This window comes from Gymnoscopelus microlampas (assembly GCF_963454915.1).
Source record: "Gymnoscopelus microlampas genome assembly, chromosome: 2".
NCBI classification, from domain to species: Eukaryota; Metazoa; Chordata; class Actinopteri; order Myctophiformes; family Myctophidae; genus Gymnoscopelus; species Gymnoscopelus microlampas.
In genome coordinates this window covers 16,990,657-17,014,546 of record NC_139939.1, presented here as the reverse complement: position 1 = coordinate 17,014,546, position 23,890 = coordinate 16,990,657, and the positions used below count along the sequence as shown (strand labels likewise).

The window sequence follows — 23,890 nt, the reverse complement described above, 5'->3', positions numbered from 1 at the left end:
ATCTAGTGACTGAGCTACCCAGACACAAGTAAAAAACAGGGAGAATACAATGAGCATTAAAAAGTTCATGATAAAATCAGTATCATGTAGATTAAAATATGTCCTAAATAATACGTTAGTGCATTTAGTAATAGTGCAAGTCCATGAAGGCACAGGCGACAGGCTTAGGTTTTGTTCAACAGTCAGTTCGTATACTTCCTAGATTAAACAGTCTCTTGTTATGGCTCTTGATACTCTGGTATCGCTTGCCAGGTCAAGGGCGCAGCAGTGGTGTGAACGGGCTGTGGCTGGGGTGATGTGTGTCCTTGATGACACTCTCAGCCTTGGCTGCAGATTGTCTCTGATGGAGGGAGGGCAGCTCACCTCCTACGATGGCTGAGCTGTCCTCACCGCTCTCTGCAGAGCGTTGCAGCCGAGGGCGTTGGGTATGTTCCCACATCGAGCAGGTGCCACTTGTCAGGACGCTCTCTATGGTGCTGTTGTAGTATTCCCTGAGGATGCAAGGGGTGAAGTGGAGTAAAAAAAGTACAATATTTGCCTGTGGAGAAGTAAGACAAAAAATAAGTAGGCCTATAAAAAACATTAAATACTCAAGTTAAGTAAATCGATGCCCATTCATTTCAATGAAAGTTGCTCACCCAGAGCATATGTCGCTAGGGGCACCCTACGTCCAAGTTTGGGCCCTCTGGCTTGATGACATCATGGGCCCATTAGCATGTGCAGTAGTGTCCTAGGTCCCGAAGTACCTCCATGCGCAAGTCCACGAGTCGAGCCCATTGGTCGAGCCCTTTTCACTCGTTCATGTTCTAGGCCCAAACCGGCCCAAACTTGCAGTACCAGATTTGTCCAGTTGAAAATCCTTGCCTCAGAAACCTCCCCGGAGTCTGGAGTATGGTGTTTGTCCTTTCTTTGTGACATCATCAGGCTGCGACAGCTCGTTGTCTGGGCTCAGACGATGAGCGCTGTGGACTGGCCTTCTGTGTTGGTCTCTAGAAGGAGGAATCCAGAAATATATGTTTTTGTAATTCAGTCACTTCTTTCATGCTCTGTGAGAGTTAGACTTTGCTTATAAGACAACGCAGGAAGACAGAGACAAGACACAGATGTGACAGTCAGTTGACAGCACAGTTTGAGTTACTGTACAGTAGTGTTTGGGCTGTACAGTATTTTTAGGGATCGCAAGTAAATATCCCATTTTCTTTTTTATGTTTCGTACTATTTGTTGTACAAAGATTTTCTGATATTTTTTTCTTTCTTTATTACTTTCTTTCTTTTTAGTTCAACATTTATAATAAAAAAAAGTGAAGATACCAGATATACAAGCATTGTAGTTCAGATATTTTCACTATTCAATAGGGCTTAAGTGGTTAATTCATCATATATTTTTGTAAGTTTGGGTCCCAGAGAGAGACTAAATTTCTCTTTTGGTTCTCAAGCTAAAACGTTTGAGAACCATTGCTGTACAGTTTGTATCACATGGCATTCCTGTCTTTAATGATGCTTATGTTAATTTGGAGTCAGAATTGGAGATATCTCTTTATGCATATTGACTATAACCAAGGTTTATGTTGGCAGTGCGCCCTCAAGTGAAAAAGAAAGTGAAGGGAAGAAGACACATAGACTCAGGGACACATAGACTAGGCTGGCCAGGGGGTGAACCTTATGATTAATAGACAGCCTGTCTACCACTCAGCTACGGCCTCCCCAAAGATTCAGAGAGATTTGACATCATGACCCCTGATTTAGAAGACCAGTGCTCTAACCACGGAACTATGGAAATGATCAAATTCAAAACATATTTTTTTATCTTTTTTTTTTTTCGTTTCTCCAAAATAGCTTCAATCACACACAACTAATTAAGCAATTTGGGCAGAAGTAAAAAAATCCTATGAAGATGGAATCTGTCCTGTGTAGCACTCCCATGTGACGGACATGTGTTGACGGGTCAAATGTAATACACTTTCGGTCCAAAATTTGTATCAAAATGTGTTTAAAGTTGTGTGCTCCCCATTCATTCTCTCACTTTGAATTATTTACAGTGGGCGAGTGGGTGAGAGCTGGGGGACTGATTAATGAAGTGACTCGGAGGATGGCAAAATCGCAGAAATTCTTAGAAGATGCCTGTGCTTCGCAGGCAGTGTTTTGTTTAACCCCACCGTTTCCCCCGCTTAATATACAGTACAGTATATGGGATATGACAGCACTGGCACGGCTCAGCAGAGGAAGGAGTTCTGTGGTTACAGCCTCATTGCTTCGCTGGAAAGTATCCTCCTCTCTGCATGAACCTTCTTTCCCTTCTTTCCCTGGTGAGCAGGGTTGCCAGATCTGCTTATTATAATGTCCCCGCAAGATTTTATTTGAAAATAGCCGATCGTATCGCGACGCGTTGTGAGCTTGTAGATCTGCTATTTTCAAATAGCTGATGCATATGTTAAAGTGCTCATTTGCCCCATTGTCGCTTTTTTTTTGGACTGGTTTTCCTAGAACTGGTTGCTTGTTTCTCTCACAGAATCTGGCAACACTGCTGGTGAGAGGGCGAGTGGACTCTCCTGGGGATGTGTAACGTGTACAAGCATGCACACACCTCAGTCGTATACCCCGACACCTGGGGTAACGCGGGAGGAACGCATGTGGTGTGTTTTTTTTCCCAGGCGGAATATGAGCTTTATTAAACGGAAACTATGCCTCTCAATTAGGGCTGTCACGATCCTGAGAGATTAGAATGTAAAAAAAAAAATCACTTCCTAGGCAGGAAAACAGATCATTTTAAATGCCGGCTATATTCAAATCATTTGAAGAACCTGTACTTATGTTATAATTTGGCATTCTCCTATACAATCAATATGTTTTATAAATGTTGGGGAAAAGGGGTTTGATCAGCTAAATCTGCCCCCATTCAGTTGAGCAGTGTTTGTGAGGAAGAAGTCCCCATGTATATGTCCTGATGAAGATCTGAATAGATCGAAGCGTTGACGACGCATTAAAACACTGCGGAGCTTTTTCAGCATCACCAGTGTGTCCAATCTGATAAGATCACCTTAACCTCATGAACAAATAGGCTACAAGGATACTTATATCATCAATGTACATTTAATTTAACCTTTTACATTAGAGAGTCCTCCAGAGCATTGCAAACATATTGGGGTTTTGAATGCTAGATATTTACAATGTTTATTTATATGCCAATATTATACTACAAGTACTGGCAATGCAGTGCACTTCTGCCAGCTTCCTCCACTCCTGATGTCATCACTGTGCAATTCCATTCTGCCACCTGTAGGGTCACCTTTTCAAAACTCATTTTAAGGCATTTCCATATGATTATATGAAACCAGAAACTGATATTGTCATTTAGATATGGACTAGTATGTAAATATCACAAGTTGTCTCCATAACTGTTGCCCTACCTCTAAGCTTGATAAGTGGCTATAAACTAAACTGCTGTGCTGTTATAAAATGTAAAAGCTGTAGGCAAATGGACTTACGTGCTGCGTGTGTGTGTGTGTGTGTGTGTGTGTGTGTGTGTGTGTGTGTGTGTGTGTGTGTGTGTGTGTGTGTGTGTGTGTGTGTGTGTGTGTGTGTGTGTGTGTGTGTGTGTGTGTGTGTGTGTGTGTGTGTGTGTGTGTGTGTGTGTGTGTGTGTGTGTGCGCGTGCGTGCGTGCGCTCATGCATGCATGCATAGTCTCACCATGCGAACGTTCACATCCCTCGTTGATCATCCCAGTGAGTGTGAAGAGAGCGAAGATCAGGAGGGAGAACAGTATAACCAGGCCCTCTAGCTCAGTGAATGGAGATGCCATCTACTGCTACTACACACACACACACACACACACACACACACACACGCACACACACGCACATACAACATAACAGAGTCAAACATTAACTGCTTTGTAGTAAACTCCTTATAAGTGAGTAGTAGAGTAGTAGACCCCAGCTCCTCCCCTCTGTACCGCCCCCTGTCTGTCAGTTTGGTTTCACAACAGGTTGGCATGGCATCACTCTTGTTGACAGTAATGTAAATGTTATTTTCCCATTGCCTTTTTTTTAAATAAAGAACGTTGAGGGTACATGATGATAAAACAAGGGTTCGTTAAAAAAACCTAACAAACAGAGGGGCTACATTTTCTTAACAAGCCCTACAGTATTATACTTAGTCATATGTCAAATAGTGAAAATAGCAGATCTACGAGCCCACCACGTCTCACATTGTGGTGCGTGGTGAGCTTGTAGATGTGCTATTTTTGCTATTTCTGAATTAAAAAAATACATTGAAAATGGATACATTTGCCCAAAATAGGGATACCTGGCTTAATGTGGTTAACATACATTTGAAATTAGATTGTTAAATTGTGATATCAAACATAAATATCAAACATATCAGTCTACATTTGCCAAAAGGAAATGCATGTGTTTAATTCAGTCCAGAAGCAGGGATAAAACACATAACACTTGGATTATTTAGAAGCCAGTGAAAATAGCAGCGACGCATTGAGAGCTTGTAGATCGTCCATTTTCGGCTATTGTTTTCAAGATTAGGGCATTTGAAGTGGTTAACCTAGCAGTATGTTCAGAAGCATCTTACATTAAAAAAAATGTCTCAGATATTCTATAAAAGAAAAGGTTAAAGCCTCAATCTGTGATAGTAGTAGCATTTTCAGCAACGCCCTGCACATAGAAACACACAGACAGACAGACAGACACATTAAAACCTGGAAGCTGACTAGTACAACCTCAGTCTTATGCTGTTGGCCACTAAGCAGCTCCACTGGAGCAGTTGGGGTGCGGTGCCTTGCTCAAGGGCACTTCAGTGGTGTTGGGGAAGTGGTGACCATTCACTTCCCCACCCAGATTTTTTCCTGCCGGTCCGGGGATTCGAAGCAGCAACCTTCCGTCAACGAGGGCGCTCCTCTAACCTTTAGGCCACCACTGTCCCTATAATCCATGCCAACCCTGAATTAAAGTATGGCCTGTCATTCACCAACCACTACTGGACCGATCAGTGCCAAACATCTTTTGCAGCCAGCCAGTAGGCCAAGGATGTAAATGCCTGAATATTTGTCACATGCTGGGCAGATACCCTGTATACAGTTATGCTGTATGTCGGTTTGTTTACTGTTGAGTGAGAAGAAAACAATGTTGCGCATCAAGCGACTCATCTGGGGACCCGCCAAAATCCGACCCACCACAGTTTCGGAAACCATTGTCACAATGACCCAGTGTACACACACGTTCTCTCACATGCTACTCCAAAGTATGACACTGGTGGCGCAATGCTCTGAGTCCTGTCCCTCTCCACTTGTCGTTGTCAGTAAAGACTAAACAACATCTAAAGAGGAAAAACAAAAGTAAGAAAGAGGGTGTGTGTCTGCTCAAAGTGAAACAGGATGTGTGCCCACTCAACACAAAAGAATGCGTGAGTCTTGTGTGTTACCCAATCTAGGTGCCCCCCCCCCCCCCCCTCCTACATTAGTGGGCACAGGCATCTCCAGCAGAGATAGCTGTCCTGTTGGCTACAGTAATGTTACCAATTTGATAACCTGGTAACTAGGGCTGGCCATTATATTGATATTGTATCGATATTGTTATCGTGTTTCTCCGCCAGGCCGAAGGTGTCGCAGAGACGTATGTTTTCGCCCCCGTCCATCCGTGTGTGTGTGTGTGTGTGTGTGTGTGTTTGTCCGTCAGTCTGTTAACAGCTAATCTCTGGCACCGTTGGACCAATCGGCGTGAAACTGTACGCACACTCCCTGGAGTGTGCATACAAAACACATTTTTGGCTATTACTCCTACATATTTTGTCCAAACATCACGCAAATCGATACACATTATCTCTATAGTCATGTGATCAAGACTGAGGTCCAATGTTTCATATTCCATCCTGATTGGCTAAGATTGGCTTCCAAAGTTCGCTGGAGTGGTCCGTTTTGAACAAAATGCCTCAAATCATGAACGCAGCATGCGATTGTCGTGAAACTTTGCACTCACATTCCCACTATAGGCCAAGAAGAAAATGTACAACCTTTTCACATTGTCCTATTATAGCGCCACCAGCAGGCCGATTTTAGCAAAACAAAAAATATATAAATTACTCCTACAGATTTTGTCCAAAAACACGCAAATGACGTCAGAATGCCAAACGATTCCTCCCCACACACACAGCTGTGTGCGGTCACTGCTGTTTTGTCCTACCGACTCACCTGCCAGTGAGGAGCCCCCACCGGGAGGACGTAGAGCCCTCGTCCTACTCCTCCCGCCCAACACTTCCTGCTGACAGGTGCCACCCCCACCCCATACGAGTACATGTAGTGACAAATATCACCCTCCCCCGAACACGGTCAATTGTGTTCGTATAGAGTCTATACGAACACAATTGTGTCTATACTATAGACACTCGCCAAAGCCAGATGCACCACAGTGGATTCAAACCCACAACCTCCACGAGGGTGGGCAGGCCCTTTACCACTGTGCCTCCCGAGCACTATAGTGTTGTCTTTTCCTGGTTTTACTCACTTAAGCCTTATTTTATACTTCGAAAAATGTCGCTAGTAGTATTTCCACCCAGCTGGACATTGTATACACTTACAGTGAGTGTCACTCACTCAGAGTAACAAAGAAACGTGAACCTTAGCTAATGTTACAACATTTGTTGTGTGCGGTGTCCATCTGTGTGAACTAACTATAACGTCAGCTAACCTCAAAAATAACGTTTTTTCTTCCGGTGACCCTCAGAATGAGTGATTCAGGAGAAAATGATGCATTGGTGGTTGCAGGGATTAAGTGAAGCTTGAGCTGGTCAAGGCTAGAATTAAAGGTTTCAAAAGCGAGGTTAAAGGATAAAAGCATGCGTTTCCTTATGGGTTGTTTTCAAGAAAGTTCATAAAAAAAGGTCATGCAAAGTACATTCTCTGTCACAAAGATATAAATTATGGGGCAGCCATTCTTTGCTGGCACAATGCATAACTGCACATGCACAGGAACAACGTTGGCTCTTTTCCAGAACCTGAAACTTTACAGAACCTGTGAAGGTCTGTGGTGTATTTTATTCTAAACTGAACAACCCCAGAAGGGGGAGAGGTGAGTCATAAAAAAAAGATAACTAATTAAAACAAATGTCCAAACAGTCAAGACAGTTGCAAAAATGAGCGATCTCACAGGCAGCACATGTCTACAGTAGATGGGCTATTTTAGCTATTTTGGGAAGCACAAGTTCTGAGTTCTGGGCTTGGGAAGTACAAGTTCTGAGTTCTGGCCTTCCAGAACTCATGGTTAGTAGTACTACTATCCCCTGAAAAGGGCTCAAAAATGAGATTCTGAGAATCATATCTGAAACCCAGCCGTATTATGGAAACGCATCCAGAACCTGTGAAATACATTACACGACACGGCACTGTTCATTTAGGTCTTGTATTCCAGTGGTTCTGAAGATTTTCAGGCCGTGACCCCCTCAAAACAAATCTTTATTTGAACTGTAGACCCCTCACCCTGACAAGCTCTTGGAATTTTGGAGTTCGGTTCCACCGATAAATATTGTGAAAATGACCGATCTACCTCTACAACGCCTCGCCACACAATTGTTGCCTCTAATATTTGAAAATTTGGCCAATATTTGACAATTTCTTATAATGTATAATTATATAATTTACATATAATATAGAATATAGAATAGATATATAATTTAATATTATATCATTTAGATTACTTTTACGCATTATTGGTGTTATTTATTATTATTATTTTCATTTTAGAGGTATTAGAAAGGTCCTTGAAGGACGGCTTCACCGCTTTTCAACCTATCTTCATATAATTGGTCCTCACTAATACTCATGATAAAATGGTACAATTTTTTTCTACTTGGTCTGTGTGTCATAGGAGGGCTGTGGACAGTCCAGAAACCGTACCAGTGACATCATCGTTAGGCATGATTTTTTTTCCCAACAAGATTTCACATTTTTTATTTAGATTTTTATTAACACGAGAGCAATGGCTTCTTTTATTGCATTACAACTTTCCAGGAATAGAAAGCCTGCAGTTTATGTTAGCTTGGATTCCCCATTGATGATGTCACTGGTAGACCGGACTCTACCAGCCCTCCTGAGACACAGACCGAGTAGATTTTTTTTTACCATTTTATCATGAGTATTAGTGAGGACCAATTATATGAAGATAGGTTGAAAAGCGGTGAAGTCGTCCTTTAAATTGTCACTTTAGAAATGTGTATACCCTGTATACAGTTATACTGTATGTTGGTTTCTTTACTGTTGAGTGAGAAGAAAACAATGTTGCACATCAAGCAAATCATCTGGGGACCCCCCACAATCATTTGGAGACCCCCCCCCCCCCCCCCGGGGATCCTGAGCCACAAGCCATTGTCACAATGACACAGTGTAGCAGGCAGCCGTCTCCACAGAGGACAGACCCTCGGACCCCTCTAGCAGGCCTGTGTTTCTTTTCCCTCCTCACGCATCCTTATCAGATGTTTCAGCCTCATCTCCGCCGGCTTCCTGTGGCTGGACTGTTGTACATTCCATCCATTCTTTTGTAGCCTACTATGCCAGTTATTTAAACCATTAAGCCCTGTGTATTTTATCGTAAATTGAATGAAAATAGCCGATATACAAGCTCACACAAACGCGTTCTATTTTGGGCATGTCGTAATAGGTGAAATAGTTTAAAACTTCCCCAAATTTCAAAAACAAAAGAAGTATTGAGACTAGGATAGATTTAAAAAAAAAAAAGTATATATATAATCAAAAATGGCAAAAATAGCAGATAATCCTCGAAAATAGCAGATCTATTTTTGCTGTTAGTGGTGTGCTGAACTATGTAGGGCTTAACAAAGCACTAACCTTGCACTGCCAAAGAGCTCCGGTTTGGTTTCTCTGTCTGAACCATAAAGCCATGCTTGGTTTAGTGTCCGGCGGCTTAGTATACGGTGCTGAAAACATTCCCCCAGACGCTATGTCTGCATGTCATGTGAGGCATGTTTTCTGAGGTTCATATCGTTGCTGTCGGGTGGAAACCTCATACGGCCAAAACTGTTTTGAATTTCAGATAAAAAAAACATCAAAAATAGCAGATCTACAAGCTCTAAACTCGTCGCTTTGCAACACGTTTTGAGCTTGTAGATCTGCTATTTTTGTTGCTTTTGTGTGACACTGTAGTGTGATGCCAAACCAAACTTGTTATGGTTTACAAAAAAAAACATAAAAAGTTAAAATATGGACATGAAAGGTTTCTGCCCGACAGCAACGTTATACTGTATAATTATATGACATTTTTGACCCAAAAGTTAATAACCTTTCTGGGGCAGCTTGTTGATCTTTCCTATCAAGTTACATGAATGCCTGTGCGTCTGCTGAAGTTATAGAATAGAATAGAATAGACTTAATTTGTATAAATGCATAGGAACTCTTGGAGCTCAGCTCCCAGGGGCAGCATTTAAAAAGACAGAAAATAACAGACAAGACAGAAAGAACATCCTACAATACTACATATATCCTACAAAACTCTTTAGAAAATAAATAAGTACTTCATAGTCAAACTAAAACTAGTGCAATCATAGTGCAGTTCATCTGTCATGATTCAGTTCATTTGTCATGATCATTTGACAGTAAGTGACAGTGTACAGGTTGTCCCTTACTGTCAAATAACGTGGTGGCACTGATTAAACACTAACAGCAGTGTGAGTGCATCACTTACCCCATAGAGTGTGTGCGTGTGCCAGTGGAGCCCATGGAGGAATGGACACAGGAACACTCTGGCTTCAAAGTACAGGAAGGGGAGGTGGAGACGCAAACCGTTGTGTGTGTGTGTGTGTGTGTGTGTGTGTGTGTGTGTGTGTGTGTGTGTGTGTGTGTGTGTGTGTGTGTGTGTGTGTGTGTGTGTGTGTGTGTGTGTGTGTGTGTGTGTGTGTGTGTGTGTGTGTGTGTGTGTGTGCGCGTGTGCGTGCGTGCGTGTGGCTCCGTGGTCACTAAACCACAACCCATGTGGTCTGTAAGAGCATCCAGCATCCTTCTCTCTCCCACGTCTCTGTGTCGCACGCATGTACACACACACACACACACACACACACACACTCACTCACTCACTCACTCACTCACTCACTCACTCACTCACTCACTCACTCACTCACTCACTCACTCACTCACTCACTCACTCACTCACTCACACACACGCATACGCGCACACACAGACACAGACACCTCTTCTCACCTCTTCACACGTTCTCTTCTCAACTTCAGGTGTGCTCAGGTTAACCCTAATTATTGATGACACGTGTGTGTGTGTGTGTGTGTGTGTGTGTGCATGCATACTTTTCTTTATTTAGGTCAGTGGTGTATTTGAGCAAACAAACACTCACGCACACACACACACACACACACACACACACACACACACACACACACACACACGCAGACAAAAGGATACATGATGCTGAAGGCCCGATAAGAAGATCACAGATCTCACTGAACACACAATAAAGCATGTACACCAGGTGAGAAACACTTAGTCAGCAGTGTCATGATGTCACGCTGTGTTTTCATCATTCAGACCAATCAGCAGGTTGCTAAATGAATACATGTGTACTATACTTCATATAATTACAAATGTGAATGATAATGATTCATAGATAAGCCCTAATAAAAAGCCTGTCAACAGAACCTACTGTAGCAAGTTCACACTTTTGAGTGTTACTTGCATAGTCTAAATGTAAACCACACTTCACACTTACATACGTATTGATGGGAAAATATGGCACATATTTTATCAGCATCCATTTTAAAGACTGAACATCACTTTACATTTTCTGGGCCTCTACATTTTGTGTCACGTTCTACATTTTGTGTCAAGTGTCACGACAAGTGGAAATTTCCATTTCACCTTATGAACATAACATTGACTAAAACTACCTAAAATTGGTTAAAAACAGTATACGAGGCGTAGGCTGAAAAGTAAATGCTAAACTGTCTGAACTTTAACTGAACTTTCCCACCTGTCCACATCCTGTCTGCACCGTATGCATAGTGGTGTTTTTTGCTAGAAAGTTGACATGCACCTCTTAACCCTTGCTGTCTTGGCTCCACGTGTGCCCTAACAGACTTGAGAACAACACGGAAACCACTTAGCACACCTTATGACACTGACGTGCATTTCTAAACTATCCAATCCAAACTCCCTTTTTGGGGATGGCCCCTCACTGGTTTCCTGTAGTATATAGTAGCATTACACATCCTGTTACATTAGAATTCTCCGCGATCCTACAGACTTTGGTTTTACTGACTCTGTGGTTCGTGCATGCAAGGCGCCTCCCGATCCTTTCCCTGTGTGGACTAATCGCTCTTGAGCCTTTACGAAGCAAAACCTTTGATACGTTGAGTATTTGATTTTACCTATCTTGCATTATTGGTTCACATATCTCACAGTGTTGTTCCTGTGTATTGCTGCATTGAAGTTAATAAATATGCTGATCTTGAGCTGATGTGATCCTGGTTTAATGTCGTGTATGTACCCTCTGGACAATAGGATATACTGAACAAAGGACACACTCCCCTCTTGGAGTGTGGCCCGTAGCGCATCAGTATGTATATATCTGAGAAACATTTACATTTCCTTCTTCAGCTGCGTGTTTTTAAAAAGTGTTGCATAGCGAGTGCTGACAACTTATTTAGCTATTTTCGTTGGTTTTAACAAGAAACACAGAGACTGCCAAGCTCAACTAAAACGTTTTCAGCGTTTTCAAACAAAGTGACCTAACCTACATTGTATTGAAAGAGAGCAGGGTGGAGAGCAACTGTGGTTCAACAAGACCGATATTTAAATAAGAGAAGGGCAATTTCTCCTGTGAAAGCAAACAGGCAGGTCCTCGAGCACTGGTTGGCTCCTATGTGTGCACAGGTCACAGGTTAAACTGCATGTTACACAGGTCACAGGTTAAACTGCATGCTACACAGGTCACAGGTTAAACTGCATGCTACACAGGTCACAGGTTAAACTGCATGCTACACAGGTCACAGGTTAAACTGCATGCTAGGTCATCAAATTATTGTTTTAGGAATGTGACAAAGACTGAAACAAATATCCATAAATTCAAGTCTCCATGGGGTGACTAATGCATAGAGAAAAATAATTTTGAGTCATTCTTGAGAGTGTAAAATGAAACCAAATGGACCCTTACGGGTCCATTTGGTTTCATTTTACACTCTCAAGAGATAAAGATCTAATAAGGTCCATTTGGTTACCAGCTCTCTCCATCATTTAGCTGGGGACCACCTGGAACCCCCCTCACGGACCACTGGTGTTCCCCGGACCACTGGTTGAGAACCACCGTCCAGAGGTGTGACCGACCGCACGACACAGAGTTGGACGATGTGAGGCCGATACATGGAAGAAGACAGCTCAAGGTAGGAATCAATCTTTCTTTCTTTCTGTCTTTCTGTCTTTCTTTCTTTCTTTCTTTCTTTCTGTCTTTCTTTCTGTCTGTCTGTCTTTTTGTCTGTCTTTCAAAGTGATAATGTATAGTGCTAGCTAGTCTCAGCTGTGCTCAAAGGCCAAAGAAAAGAAGCATGTCTTCAATAGTGATTTAAATATATTTATAGACTGAGCAGCTCTAATATGGACAGGCTGTTCCACGGGCGCCTAGTGGGAGAGCACAAAGAGAGACTTAAGTGCAATTTTTTAAAATTCATTTATTCTTATTTTCTCCCTCAAAACATCAAGTCGAGTGTCTTTGTGTGATTTCACGTTGACCACCTCCAGCCATAGTCAGTTCTGTTCATAACTCACCATTTGTTTTGGTCGCAGGCCGGCCGTGATCTCATCACAGACACACAACTGTAATGTTAGCAGTCCAGTCAGTAGATATTCCTCGTTGGTCGTTAAGTAGGCATGTGAATCCATAGCTGTCCCTCTTAACACACAGACTCAGTACTATAGTGCAGACTTCTACTTTGTGTTCCCTTCTCTTCTCTTGGTCACTTTTCATCTATCCAAACAAGTTGTTACGTTCATGTTGCAGCGTTGCCATATTTTGTGAGAGAAATAAGCAACCAGGTCTAGGAAAACAAGCCTTAAAACCTATGCATCGGCTAATTGAAAATAGCCGATCTACAAGCTCACATTGGCCACAGTTACATGGACCATCATGTATTCATTCAGAATGAATTAATTCAGAATGAACTCATTCTGAATAGAGGAATCTGATCCACTCACCTGTTTACATGTAACCTGAATAAAAGTATTCCTCGTTTACATGACCAAAGCATTCATTCGGAATATAACTTTTGACATGCGCAAAGTGGTTCCCGCCTACGCCCGGGCATGGACCAGGGGCCACTACCCGGAGCAGAGCTTCCCCTGGTGGGCATGGGGAGGAGGCAATAGCCCCCTTGTGCCTCCGCGGCGGAGGTCTATAGGTCGTAGGCAGGCCGGTAAGCAACGCACCGACTCCTGGCCAGGCAGCGTTGTATGCGTTGCAAGCCTGTGTTCCTTTTGTTATCGCCGTTTTAATGCAAAAGTAGCAGATCTACAAGTTCAGACCAGTTTATTTTTTTGTATTGGTACCAGACACGGTAAAACGTAGCCTAGCCTATACTATTTGTCACATCTCTCACGTAGGTACGATGGCGTCATCGCGCATTCGCACATGGTCATTATAATAATAAATAATAATACATCAACACCGGACTGCTCATGGTCATTATAATAATAAATGGAGAGAGAGAGAGAGGGCAACACTACAGTCTATGAAACAAGGCACGCTCATTTATAGCAAAAGTACAAAAGTATTGGCCTTAAAATATACTTAAGTAGAAAGTATAAGCTACTATTATGCCGAGTGTCACGTTTTTCTTGTATTATTATGAAAAAGCTTTGAAACATGCTGTAACTCATTCACTGTGACGAACACCCTCTTTCTGCGCCGAGTAGCGCGCGGTGCGCACACGGGTTGAATGCGGAGTATGTCGCCGTAAAACACATTGCCCCGGGTCAAAATCCAGCGACCATGGAGCGGCCGTGGATCAGACTGGAATGGAATATTCTATTCCAATGGAGTTGTTTACATGAGCATTTCTATTCTGAATGAATTCATCCATTCATTCATTCCGAATAGAAGTGTATTCATTCCGAATGAAACTGTCCATGTAACAGCAGCCACTGAGAAGTAAACTCCAGGCGAATAGTTAAATCACAGTTTATTTATTTTTTAGTTTATTCAATTCATGATTTTCCTTTCTCTCTTTTTTGTCTAAAGCACTTTGAATTACATACATTGTATATCGTCGGTGTTCAGCCAGGACCAGCTAACTCCATTTTCAGTTTTTTTTTTTTTTTTTCATAAATCAAGGCTATTGAACACCCTTTAGGTCTGTGTAAAATATCAAAACATTTGAACCAATGAAAAGTATTAAAAAGCGCCTCTGACGAAAACTCCCAACTCCATTGGATCCTCAAACTGTCCGTCAAAAACAAACAACTCCCCCCTCTCCTCTACAGAGCTGCTTTTCAACAGCATGAGTAGAGCGCGTTGCGCAGTGAACGAGGAGGAGGACCACGTAAACAAGCTCCCCGTAGTCTGTTAAAACTATGCAGTGTACCTGTTTATCAAACTTAGCACTGACGCTAATGTTATGAAAACAAGTAATTATATTTCTAAAATCTATTAAGTGTTTAATGAGGAGAGCAATGTGACAAGAAGAAAGGCGTTCATAGCATTTCTGTCGCGCTATTCTACTACCTCTTTGCAGAAGTTATTGTAATATTTAAAGTCCTGTTTATTATTGTAGGCCTATATAATAAGTGGCATGAAGCATCAGGGCATTAATTCACACGTTGTTGTGGTGCATTGTGAGCTTGGAGATCCATTGTTAGCTTTTGAGAATTTGTACCCTTCAGAAACCTCTCCCTTAGCAGCGAGTGGAGCTATTGTTGTTTGGACACCTAACTCCACTTCAGCTTGATTTCTGCTCGTCTGAAACTGCTAACTCCACTTGCGCTGGGTAAAGTGTTGATTTACCCGCGATTTGGTTAAAGTGTTGATAATATAATGACACATGCAAGTATCTGACAATATATAAAGTTACTATACCAACTTTGATGAGGCAGTATTGCTTTGTTTTAAAAATATAAAAAAACAAAGCAATACTGCGTTTTGGAGTTAGCAGTTTCTGGCTGGACAGCAGAGATATGTATGAAAGGTGCTATATAAATACATATATTATCACATACATACATAATAATAATACATGCGTACATTTTGACAGAGAGTCATCGAATGTCTTAAACATTGCAGGTAGAATTCTCTCTCTCCTCTCTTTCATTCTACCTACTCAGTCCATCCGTCCGTCCATCCATCCATCTATCAATCCATCCATCCAGCCATCAGTGTTGATTTTGACAGCAAATGTTGATTTAGTTTTAGTCAAACCCAGTGAAACTAAACCCAGTGAAACCCATTCTGTCAGGTCTCGCTAGGACGCGCCTCACTAGCCAACAAGAGGACGGTGAATGACCTGAAACCAGAGAAACCCCGAAACAATATGGAATTGATTGCATGAAACAATCGTCGTCCAGTTACTACAGGGGGTCCGCCAAATCTTATGTGTCTTTTTACATTAACCACTTGAACCTTAGCATCCCTTTTCTGAGGAGAACTTTAGCCAAAAATAGCAGATCGCGTTGTGAGCTTGTAGATTGGCTATTTTTTGCCAAAGAGTTATAGGTGTAGAGGGGGGAAAAAAGAGCTTCATCTCTCTCTCACCTTGGCCTGAAAACGTTGAAGACCCCTGACGTCTTAAGCCCTATACATTCTTGACCGGGGTCCCCCAGGGCCCTTTTTCGTTAAATAACTGATCTACAAGCTAGAGACACGTTGTGAGCCTACAGATCGGTTGTTTTTGTTTTTGTCAAAAGTTTGCCCAACAATAGGGACACTAGGGTTCATGTGGTTAACCATAGCACAGCAATTCCCAACCCGTGGGCCCCAAATAATTGACTCCTAGTATTTTCATTGTGATACCAATAAAGAGGTTGGGAACCACTTCTGTAGCGGATTTCTAAATAAAGCCCCATTTACTCCTGGGTTAACTCTGTAATGAAAGCCTATGAAAACTAATGGGAACCATTCCCGTTTATGAAGCCATTTTTAGTGTATTTTCCACTAGTATGAATCCAGGTCTGTATCACCATGCAGCCCCAAGAGTGCTTACTGTTCAGACCTGAAATTATAGGGGGGTGGGGGTGTGTGTGTGTGTGTGTGTGTGTGTGTGTGTGTGTGTGTGTGTGTGTGTGTGTGTGCGTGCGTGCGTGCGTGCGTGCGTGCGTGCGAGATGAGCTCTACCGTCAGCACGCTCAACCGGGCTGACTAGGCTGGATTTTGAACAGAAATGACCATGTAAATACGTTGTTGTTTACATACAAGGAATCACTACCATTAGCAGTGAAAAGAAGGGGCAGCTTGTCACCTATACAGATATAATGTAAAGCAAAAATACTGAGCATACTGTATCAGCACCCAAAATAATGGATAACCTTATTATTGCATTGTACTATAAATATACATTACATGTCACCATACTTAACAGTTAGCCAATACCCACCAGATTATCATCTGAGTCTGAATGTGGTCAAAGATGATTCATTTATCTTTGTCTTTGTTGGCATGCTTTCAGGTAAACACAGATAGCTTTAGCTTCTTGATTGGATAATGTGCATTTAAAATGCTAATTAATGGACTTTACTCCAAAAACCTTTCATTTATCAAATAAGCTTAACTGTAGGCCTAAAGCTGATCACTGTATTCCTGTACAACTTATTTTCCTTTTACCATGTGGGTTCTGTACAGCATTATAAAAACAAATAATAATAAAAAACAGTTTTAATCCTTGTTTTTATTACCTAAAGTGTCATTAAATGAAAATACAGGCACCTCTACATTACCACAGCATGTCAATGTCAGTTTGGCTGCAACCGTCACATACTATTTGAAAATGGCTGATCTACAAGCTCACAACGCGTCGCATCATAGATCTGCTATTTTCAAACATTTTAGTACTTTTACTTTTGGTACTTTAAGCACATTTTGATACCAATACTTTTGTACTTTTATTCAAGTGCATTTTTAATTCCGGACTTTAACTTGTAACTGTACTGTACTTCTACATTGCAGTATTGATACTTTTACTTAAGTAAAACATTTGAGTACTTTTTCCACCACTGCTTTTTGCAAAGTGGTCTTCAATTATTCTGTGGATACAGATGACATAACACTGCACACAGCTATAGGCTGCATTGCTGATAGTTAGCCTACAATCTAATGTTGTGACACACACTGACAAGCACTTAGTTAGACTTGGTCCCACAGATAAACCAGAGGCGTTGTGAGCTTGTAGATCGGACATTTTCACAGTTGTTCCCTCTTTCTTACACTATTTGACAAAGTGGCCAATATGTTTGACCAGTTTCTATAGTATAGTTTGTTGATCACCTTTGATGCAGTAATGGTCTTTTTCTTTTCTTTATTTCTTTTTGTTTGAGGTATTAAAAGGATCTTACAAGTCTTTAATTTGCCACTTCACTGTCATATGTGGGGGGGGTCCCGACCCACAGGTTGAGAACCACTGATATACATTATGAAAACTTTTCTGCTCTTTGTCCCAAAGGTTTTATTCAAAGTGAAGTGAAAGCAAAACTTACATAAACAAATATTAATGCCATTTGTTTCAAATGTTTTTCCCAAGCTGACTTTTCCTACTTGGATGTATAACTTTTTTTCTGACAGAAAATGCACAATTTGACTGGTTTTGCAAGATAGCTTTCTATAAGTTGCATTGTAACACGGCTCTGTTTACACACATCTTTATTCTTTGTTATAATAATTGTACCAACGTAGTTTTCTTTTTATTGTTTTGTTCGAGAGAGAGAGAGAGAGAGAGAGAGAGAGAGAGAGAGAGAGAGAGAGAGAGAGAGAGAGAGAGAGAGAGAGAGAGAGAGAGAGAGAGAGAGAGAGAGAGAGAGAGAGAGAGAGAGAGAGAGAAAACGTGTCGTGATGCGATGCATTGTCAGCTTGTAGATCAACTATTTTGAATTAGCCAAGGTACAACATATGGCGGTTAATGTATATTTTATAATGTAATGATAAAGTTATAAAGTAACTACTAACTAAAGTTTTCAAATAATTGTAGTGGAGTGAAAGTACCATATTTTCCTCTGATGTAGTGGAGTAGAAGTGAAAGTATAGTACTACTGGCCTTTGATCAATGTGATTGTCAGAGAACTGTAAATGATCGAATCAAAGAGAAAGAGAGGGCAGCACATAGCCTACAGTATAAATAGTACATCATGAACCTCAGTTCATACATTAAGCCTTGAGGACTTGACCGAACGGGTGAGCTGTTATAATTACTACAAAAGTTACTTTTGAGAAGCTGTTAGTTTCTTCTACCCAGCCGCTGTTGGATATCCTTCTCAAGATAAATCAAGTAAGTAAGAAGAATTGTCTTGGCCTTTTCCTTTTGCCATTTAAGTGAGTGTTTATATATAATGGCAACATTGTATGCTAGCTAAGCCGCTCTGTCAACTCGTTATCCTTAACTCTTTATCCTAAATAAAGGCTGCTCAGTGAACTTGTATTTCATTCAATAGTTATTTAATGTAAGTAAATGTAGAGCTTCACTTTAGGCTTTGCTTCATATTGTTTTTGGTCTGAAATACAAACTAAACATTGTCGCTACAATAGACGGGTCTCTTGCCTCATGCCTTTGGCAATATTGTACTTTTTACTCCACTACACTTATTTGAAAACTTTAATTAAAAGTTACTTTTTAGATTTATTATTACTGATCTTGACCAATTGTGAAAATGTTCTGCAAAATTAGTACTTTTACTTTTGGTACTTTAAGTATTTTGATGCCAATACTTTTGTACTAGTATTTAACATTTCTACATTGTGGTATTGCTACTTTTACTTAAAGGGAAAGGTCACCCCCAAAATAATGTTTTTCTATCGATCAGTCACTCCATGAAGACCACACCCCCATTGTCTCATTCCTAAGCCAATCATTTGATGACCGGCAGCGGTTCCGGTAGGAGACTCTTTGTGTCTCCTACCGGAACCGCTGCCGGTCATCAAATGATGCCTATCGGTCCACTGGTCATCTAATTATTGACAAAAACTAAACAATATCCATGAATTCAAGTGTCCATGGGGTGACTGATCCATAGAACAAAAGATTTGTTTTGGGTGAACTATCCCTTTAAATGTAGGATAAGTGGTATGTTGTGGTTAAAACATAGCATTTCTTGTTAAAAGGTTAAAGCACTATATTCTGATCATTGCTAAGTGTTTGTTCAGTGACATGAGTCTCCTTGTCTCTCCAGCTCTTATATAAACAGAAAATACATTTTCAGGTACGTTTAAACATTTCAGACATCTTTAAAATACAGTGATTTACTTTTTAATTTTCTCTGTGTGTTTAATGGAAGGTAACTGACATACGGCCTGTACTGCATTCTAATGACACATATACATATAGACACATCTGATGATTCAATCAGGTTACAATGACATCATCACCTAATGACCCAATCATTAATCAGTTTACAATGACAATGACACACGTCATCATCAAAGGATCCAACCACTGGATTTGATTGGCTTTGCTGCCATGTTGAGACTTCTTATCAAGCACACTGACAATGCATACTGAACACGCACGCACACACACACACACACACACACACACACACACACACACACACACACACACACACACACACACCAGTCAAAACCCTGGCAAAGGCCCCAAAAACTAGTGCCTATAAATGAATTAATGAATATATTACGAAGGTGGACTTGTAACCTGGAAGCCTTTAAGAGAGCGGCTAAGACATAAGGAACAACATGTTTTGAGATGGGGGTCCGTGGCAAAATCAAATCATTTTGGGGGTCCTTGACATGAAAAAGTTCGAGATCCACTGATTATAGCAAGTTTAAAAAAACAAAACTGTTAGTATTTAGAAGACATTTGTAGAATCGACCAGAAGCAAATATTTGGGTTACAAAGGTTCAGCTTTAAAAACATATATATATATATTCAAAGATTTGTTCACATTTTCACGATTTTTCAAAGAATAGCAGATCTACAAGCTCATAGCGCGGCACTCGGTGCCGCGCTATGAGCTTGTAGATCTGCTATTTTTGAACAGTCAAAGAAATCTAAAATGACAGAGATGCGTCCCCGGATTGAATGGGTTGACAAAGCATCAGCACTATGCAACCCTATCGCCAGAGGAAACTTTGTCATTGAACGCTTCATTGTCAGCAGAAAAGTACTGTACGTGTATGTGATTCATTGGTTGCTTCAGTATGGAAATATGTCATATTAATTTTGCCTATGCCTTACTGCCCTCTAGATTTGAATCTGTGGTGGAGAGATGGCAGCCCCGGACAGAGAGACGATTGGCGATGAAAGTCTGGAGAACTGGAAAGAGCTGGGCTCCGGGGGCTTTGGATGTGTCTACAAGGCCAGCCACAAGGACTGGGGCTTTGACCTTGCCATCAAGCTGCTTTATGTTGGGTATGATGAATATGATATTTAAAAAAAAAAAATTATTACAGGACTTTTATCAGCAACATGGTTGATTCTTTCACTCTAATCAATCACATACAATATTCAGTCCTATCAAAGTCAGCCTCACATAACTGGATTCTAACCAGTGGTGAAAAAGTACTCAAATGTTTTACTTAAGTAAAAGTATCAATACTGCAATATAGAAATACTCTCTTACAAGTATAATGTACTTGAGTAAAAGTACAAAAGTATTGGCATCAAAATGTACTTAAAGTACCTAAAGTAAAAGTACAAAAATGTTTGAAAACAGCCGATTTACAAGCTCACAACGCCTCGCGATGCGACATGTTGTGAGCTTGTAGATCTGCTATTTTCAAATAGCCTAGGTATAAAATAGGGCTGAAGTGGTTAATGTATGTTTTATAACGTAATCATTTATATCTGCAAAGTAACTAGTAGCTAAAGTTTTCAAATAATTTAGTGGAGTAAAAGTACAATATTTGCCTCTGAGATGTAATGGAGTAGAAGTAAAACAAAAAAAAATAAAAAATACCCCAGTAAAGTAAAAGTACCTAAAAATGTACTTAATTACAGTACTTGAGTAAATGTACTTAGTTACTTTACACCACTGATTGTAACTGCTGTCTTTCTCCTCCTAAACTGTAGCTCTGACACCTTGTCCACCGCTCTGGGGCGAGAGGCTCGTCACATGGACGCTGTCGCCCACCAGTTTGTGCCCAAGGTCTATGGGATGTACCAGGGCATTCCCCCTGTCCCTAAGCTGGCCTGTATGGAGATGCATGGCATAGTAATGGAGCTGATGGAGAGAGGCTCCCTGCTGACCCTCCAGAAGGCCCTGGCTGGGCCTGCACCCTGGCCCTTGGCTTTCCGTCTGGCCAACCAGGTGGCCGTGGCCATGAACTTCCTTCACAGCAAGAAGCCACCGGTTGTGCACTCGGACCTGAAACCAGACAATGTACTACTGGATGCCCACTTAGAAGTCAAGGTATGCACACACACACACACACACACACACACACACACACACACACACACACACACACACACACACACACACACACACACACACACACACACACACACACACACACACACACACACACAACAACAACAACGTAACCTCAAGGTTTTGGTTCAGATTTCAGACCATGATGCATATTGCCATGCCATTTGTCACTGCTTCTCTTCACTGGGCTTCAATCAAAGCAGGAAGGCCTTAAATGCTCTTTTATCCTCTTTCTTTTAATAGTTAGCCGATTTTGGCCTCTCTATGGTGTCCACCAGTGTTTTGAATACCAGCAACAAAGGTGAAGAAGGAGGCACTCTATTCTACACTGCCCCAGAGGCCTTTGAACAGGAAAACTACCGTCCTGTCCGCTCTTATGATGTTTACAGGTAAACTCTTGAAGGAATGCTGTCGATATAGTCATTACATTTATTTATTATGTGAAAACAGTTTCAAACCTTTTTTTAAATATATTTTTTATTTAGTTACGGCATACTCCTATGGACCCTTCTTACTGGAAATTGGGAGCCCTATCTAGCAGGTAAATGGTCCACTATTTCATGTGAATGTATACAGCAGCACACATACAGTAAGTATGAGATGAATGTATACAGCAGCACACATACATTAAGTATGAAATGAATGGAGTTAAGTCCAGTGGTTGTAGAAAAAGGAATTTCACTTACAATCAACATGCTTGATTTGTGATATTTATGAGCCTTCAACTATCTGTTTTTATTTGTCATATTTGCTGTGTAAAGCAATGTGTAAACTTTGAGAAAAGTGCTAAACAAATTTATTATTATTATTATTTATACCACTATGTACATAACAACCACTATGTACTCATTCATAACTATGTATTCACATTTTGAACCTTACGCACGCATGTACGTGCACACGCACAGTCGCACGCATATACAAATATCTGTTCTGTATTTGTTTTAGGGGTGAATCATTACGTGCTGACCTTCAGGATTATTAAGGGAGACAGACCTGATCTTCACAAAATTGATCGGAGCAAAGCAGATGGATTAGACAAGCTGGTTGACCTCATGGAGAGGTGCTGGGACAAGGATCCCACTGAGAGGCCCACATTCAAAGGTGAATTGACATTCTTACACAGATATAACGTTTTTAGGGAAAGTCATGAAATGGGAGCACACTACGAGCTTCCTGCTCAATGTTAATTGACTTCAAACACTTCAATAATGTGTCCAAAATATATTTCTGTCATGTTTTGTACATTTAAAAACTTCAAATATACTGTATGATATAAACACAAACAAGTTTTTGGTAGAAAAGAAAAACAGTTTCAGATTCTCTGAGATCGCCATGCCGGTACTTTATGTAGCTGAAAGGATTCAAGTGGGATGTTGTTTTGTCGCCAAAATATATCTAAAATACTTTGTCAATATGATTTATACAGTAGTATCCAAATTGTACTAAACTGATTTAAAAAATGTCATACATGTAATTCATGTGAAAGAATTAGACCTAGTGCATATCTTGTTATGTACGCACAACATTCACGCTGGTACAGAGGTACATCATTCTGCTCATTTACATTGTCAAATGACTAAATATCTTTGTCCTGTCATATGATGGTTTCAGAATGCACTGAAGTGACAGGTCGTGTTTTCTCAAAGCATCAGAAGGGAATCCGAGCTGCTGTCGATGAAACCTTGACAAAGCTGGTAGGTACACATTTTTCTAGCTGCGTTTTCAAACTCAGAACAACTTTTAGTAGTTTATTGATGGAAGCCCACTATAACATTTTATGAAAAAGGCCTTACTTGTGACTTTATGATTTTTAACTGTACATCTCAGAAACACTTGTATAGTTTTTCTTGACAACATACCAACACAAGTTGGAAGTGTGAGTTGTGAAGTTAAAATTGTGATAAAGAAACTCAGACTTTATCAGTTTATTCATTGTTGGAAATGTGTTTCTGTACTTGTGACCTTAAATGTAATCAGTAATCTAATATGTGTGTAATGCCATTACTCCAGGACTCTGTGAACAGACAGGAGGAGTGTGTACAACCACCAGGTACGTAAACTATCTATTTAACTCCCATAAACATCACAGAACACTACGGCCTCATTATAGGGATGGCTATTCCACAATGCATGATGTGATTCTTTACTTTAGTCTGTGTATAATGACTAAATTAATTCACATTGCTTAACCCATTCAATCCTGGAACGATCTGTCATTTTAGATTTTTTTGGCTATTCCAAAATAGCAGATCTACACGCTCATAGATCTGCTATTTTTGAAAAATCGTGA

General features: G+C 40.8%; 1 protein-coding gene across 1 annotated transcript; it reads left to right on the top strand.

Annotated features, from left to right (window-relative positions):
• Nucleotides 1-20,433: 20,433 nt before the first annotated feature.
• On the top strand, nucleotides 20,434-23,658 carry LOC311054182 (receptor-interacting serine/threonine-protein kinase 3-like; the record flags this gene model as incomplete). Its single annotated transcript, XM_084070060.1, has 7 exons — nucleotides 20,434-20,576; nucleotides 21,237-21,576; nucleotides 21,841-21,986; nucleotides 22,083-22,138; nucleotides 22,546-22,701; nucleotides 23,212-23,294; nucleotides 23,611-23,658. The coding sequence occupies 7 exons, from the start codon at nucleotides 20,434-20,436 to the stop codon at nucleotides 23,656-23,658; spliced, it is 972 nt and encodes a 323-aa protein (XP_083926186.1).
• Between the last annotated feature and the right edge of the window lie 232 nt (nucleotides 23,659-23,890).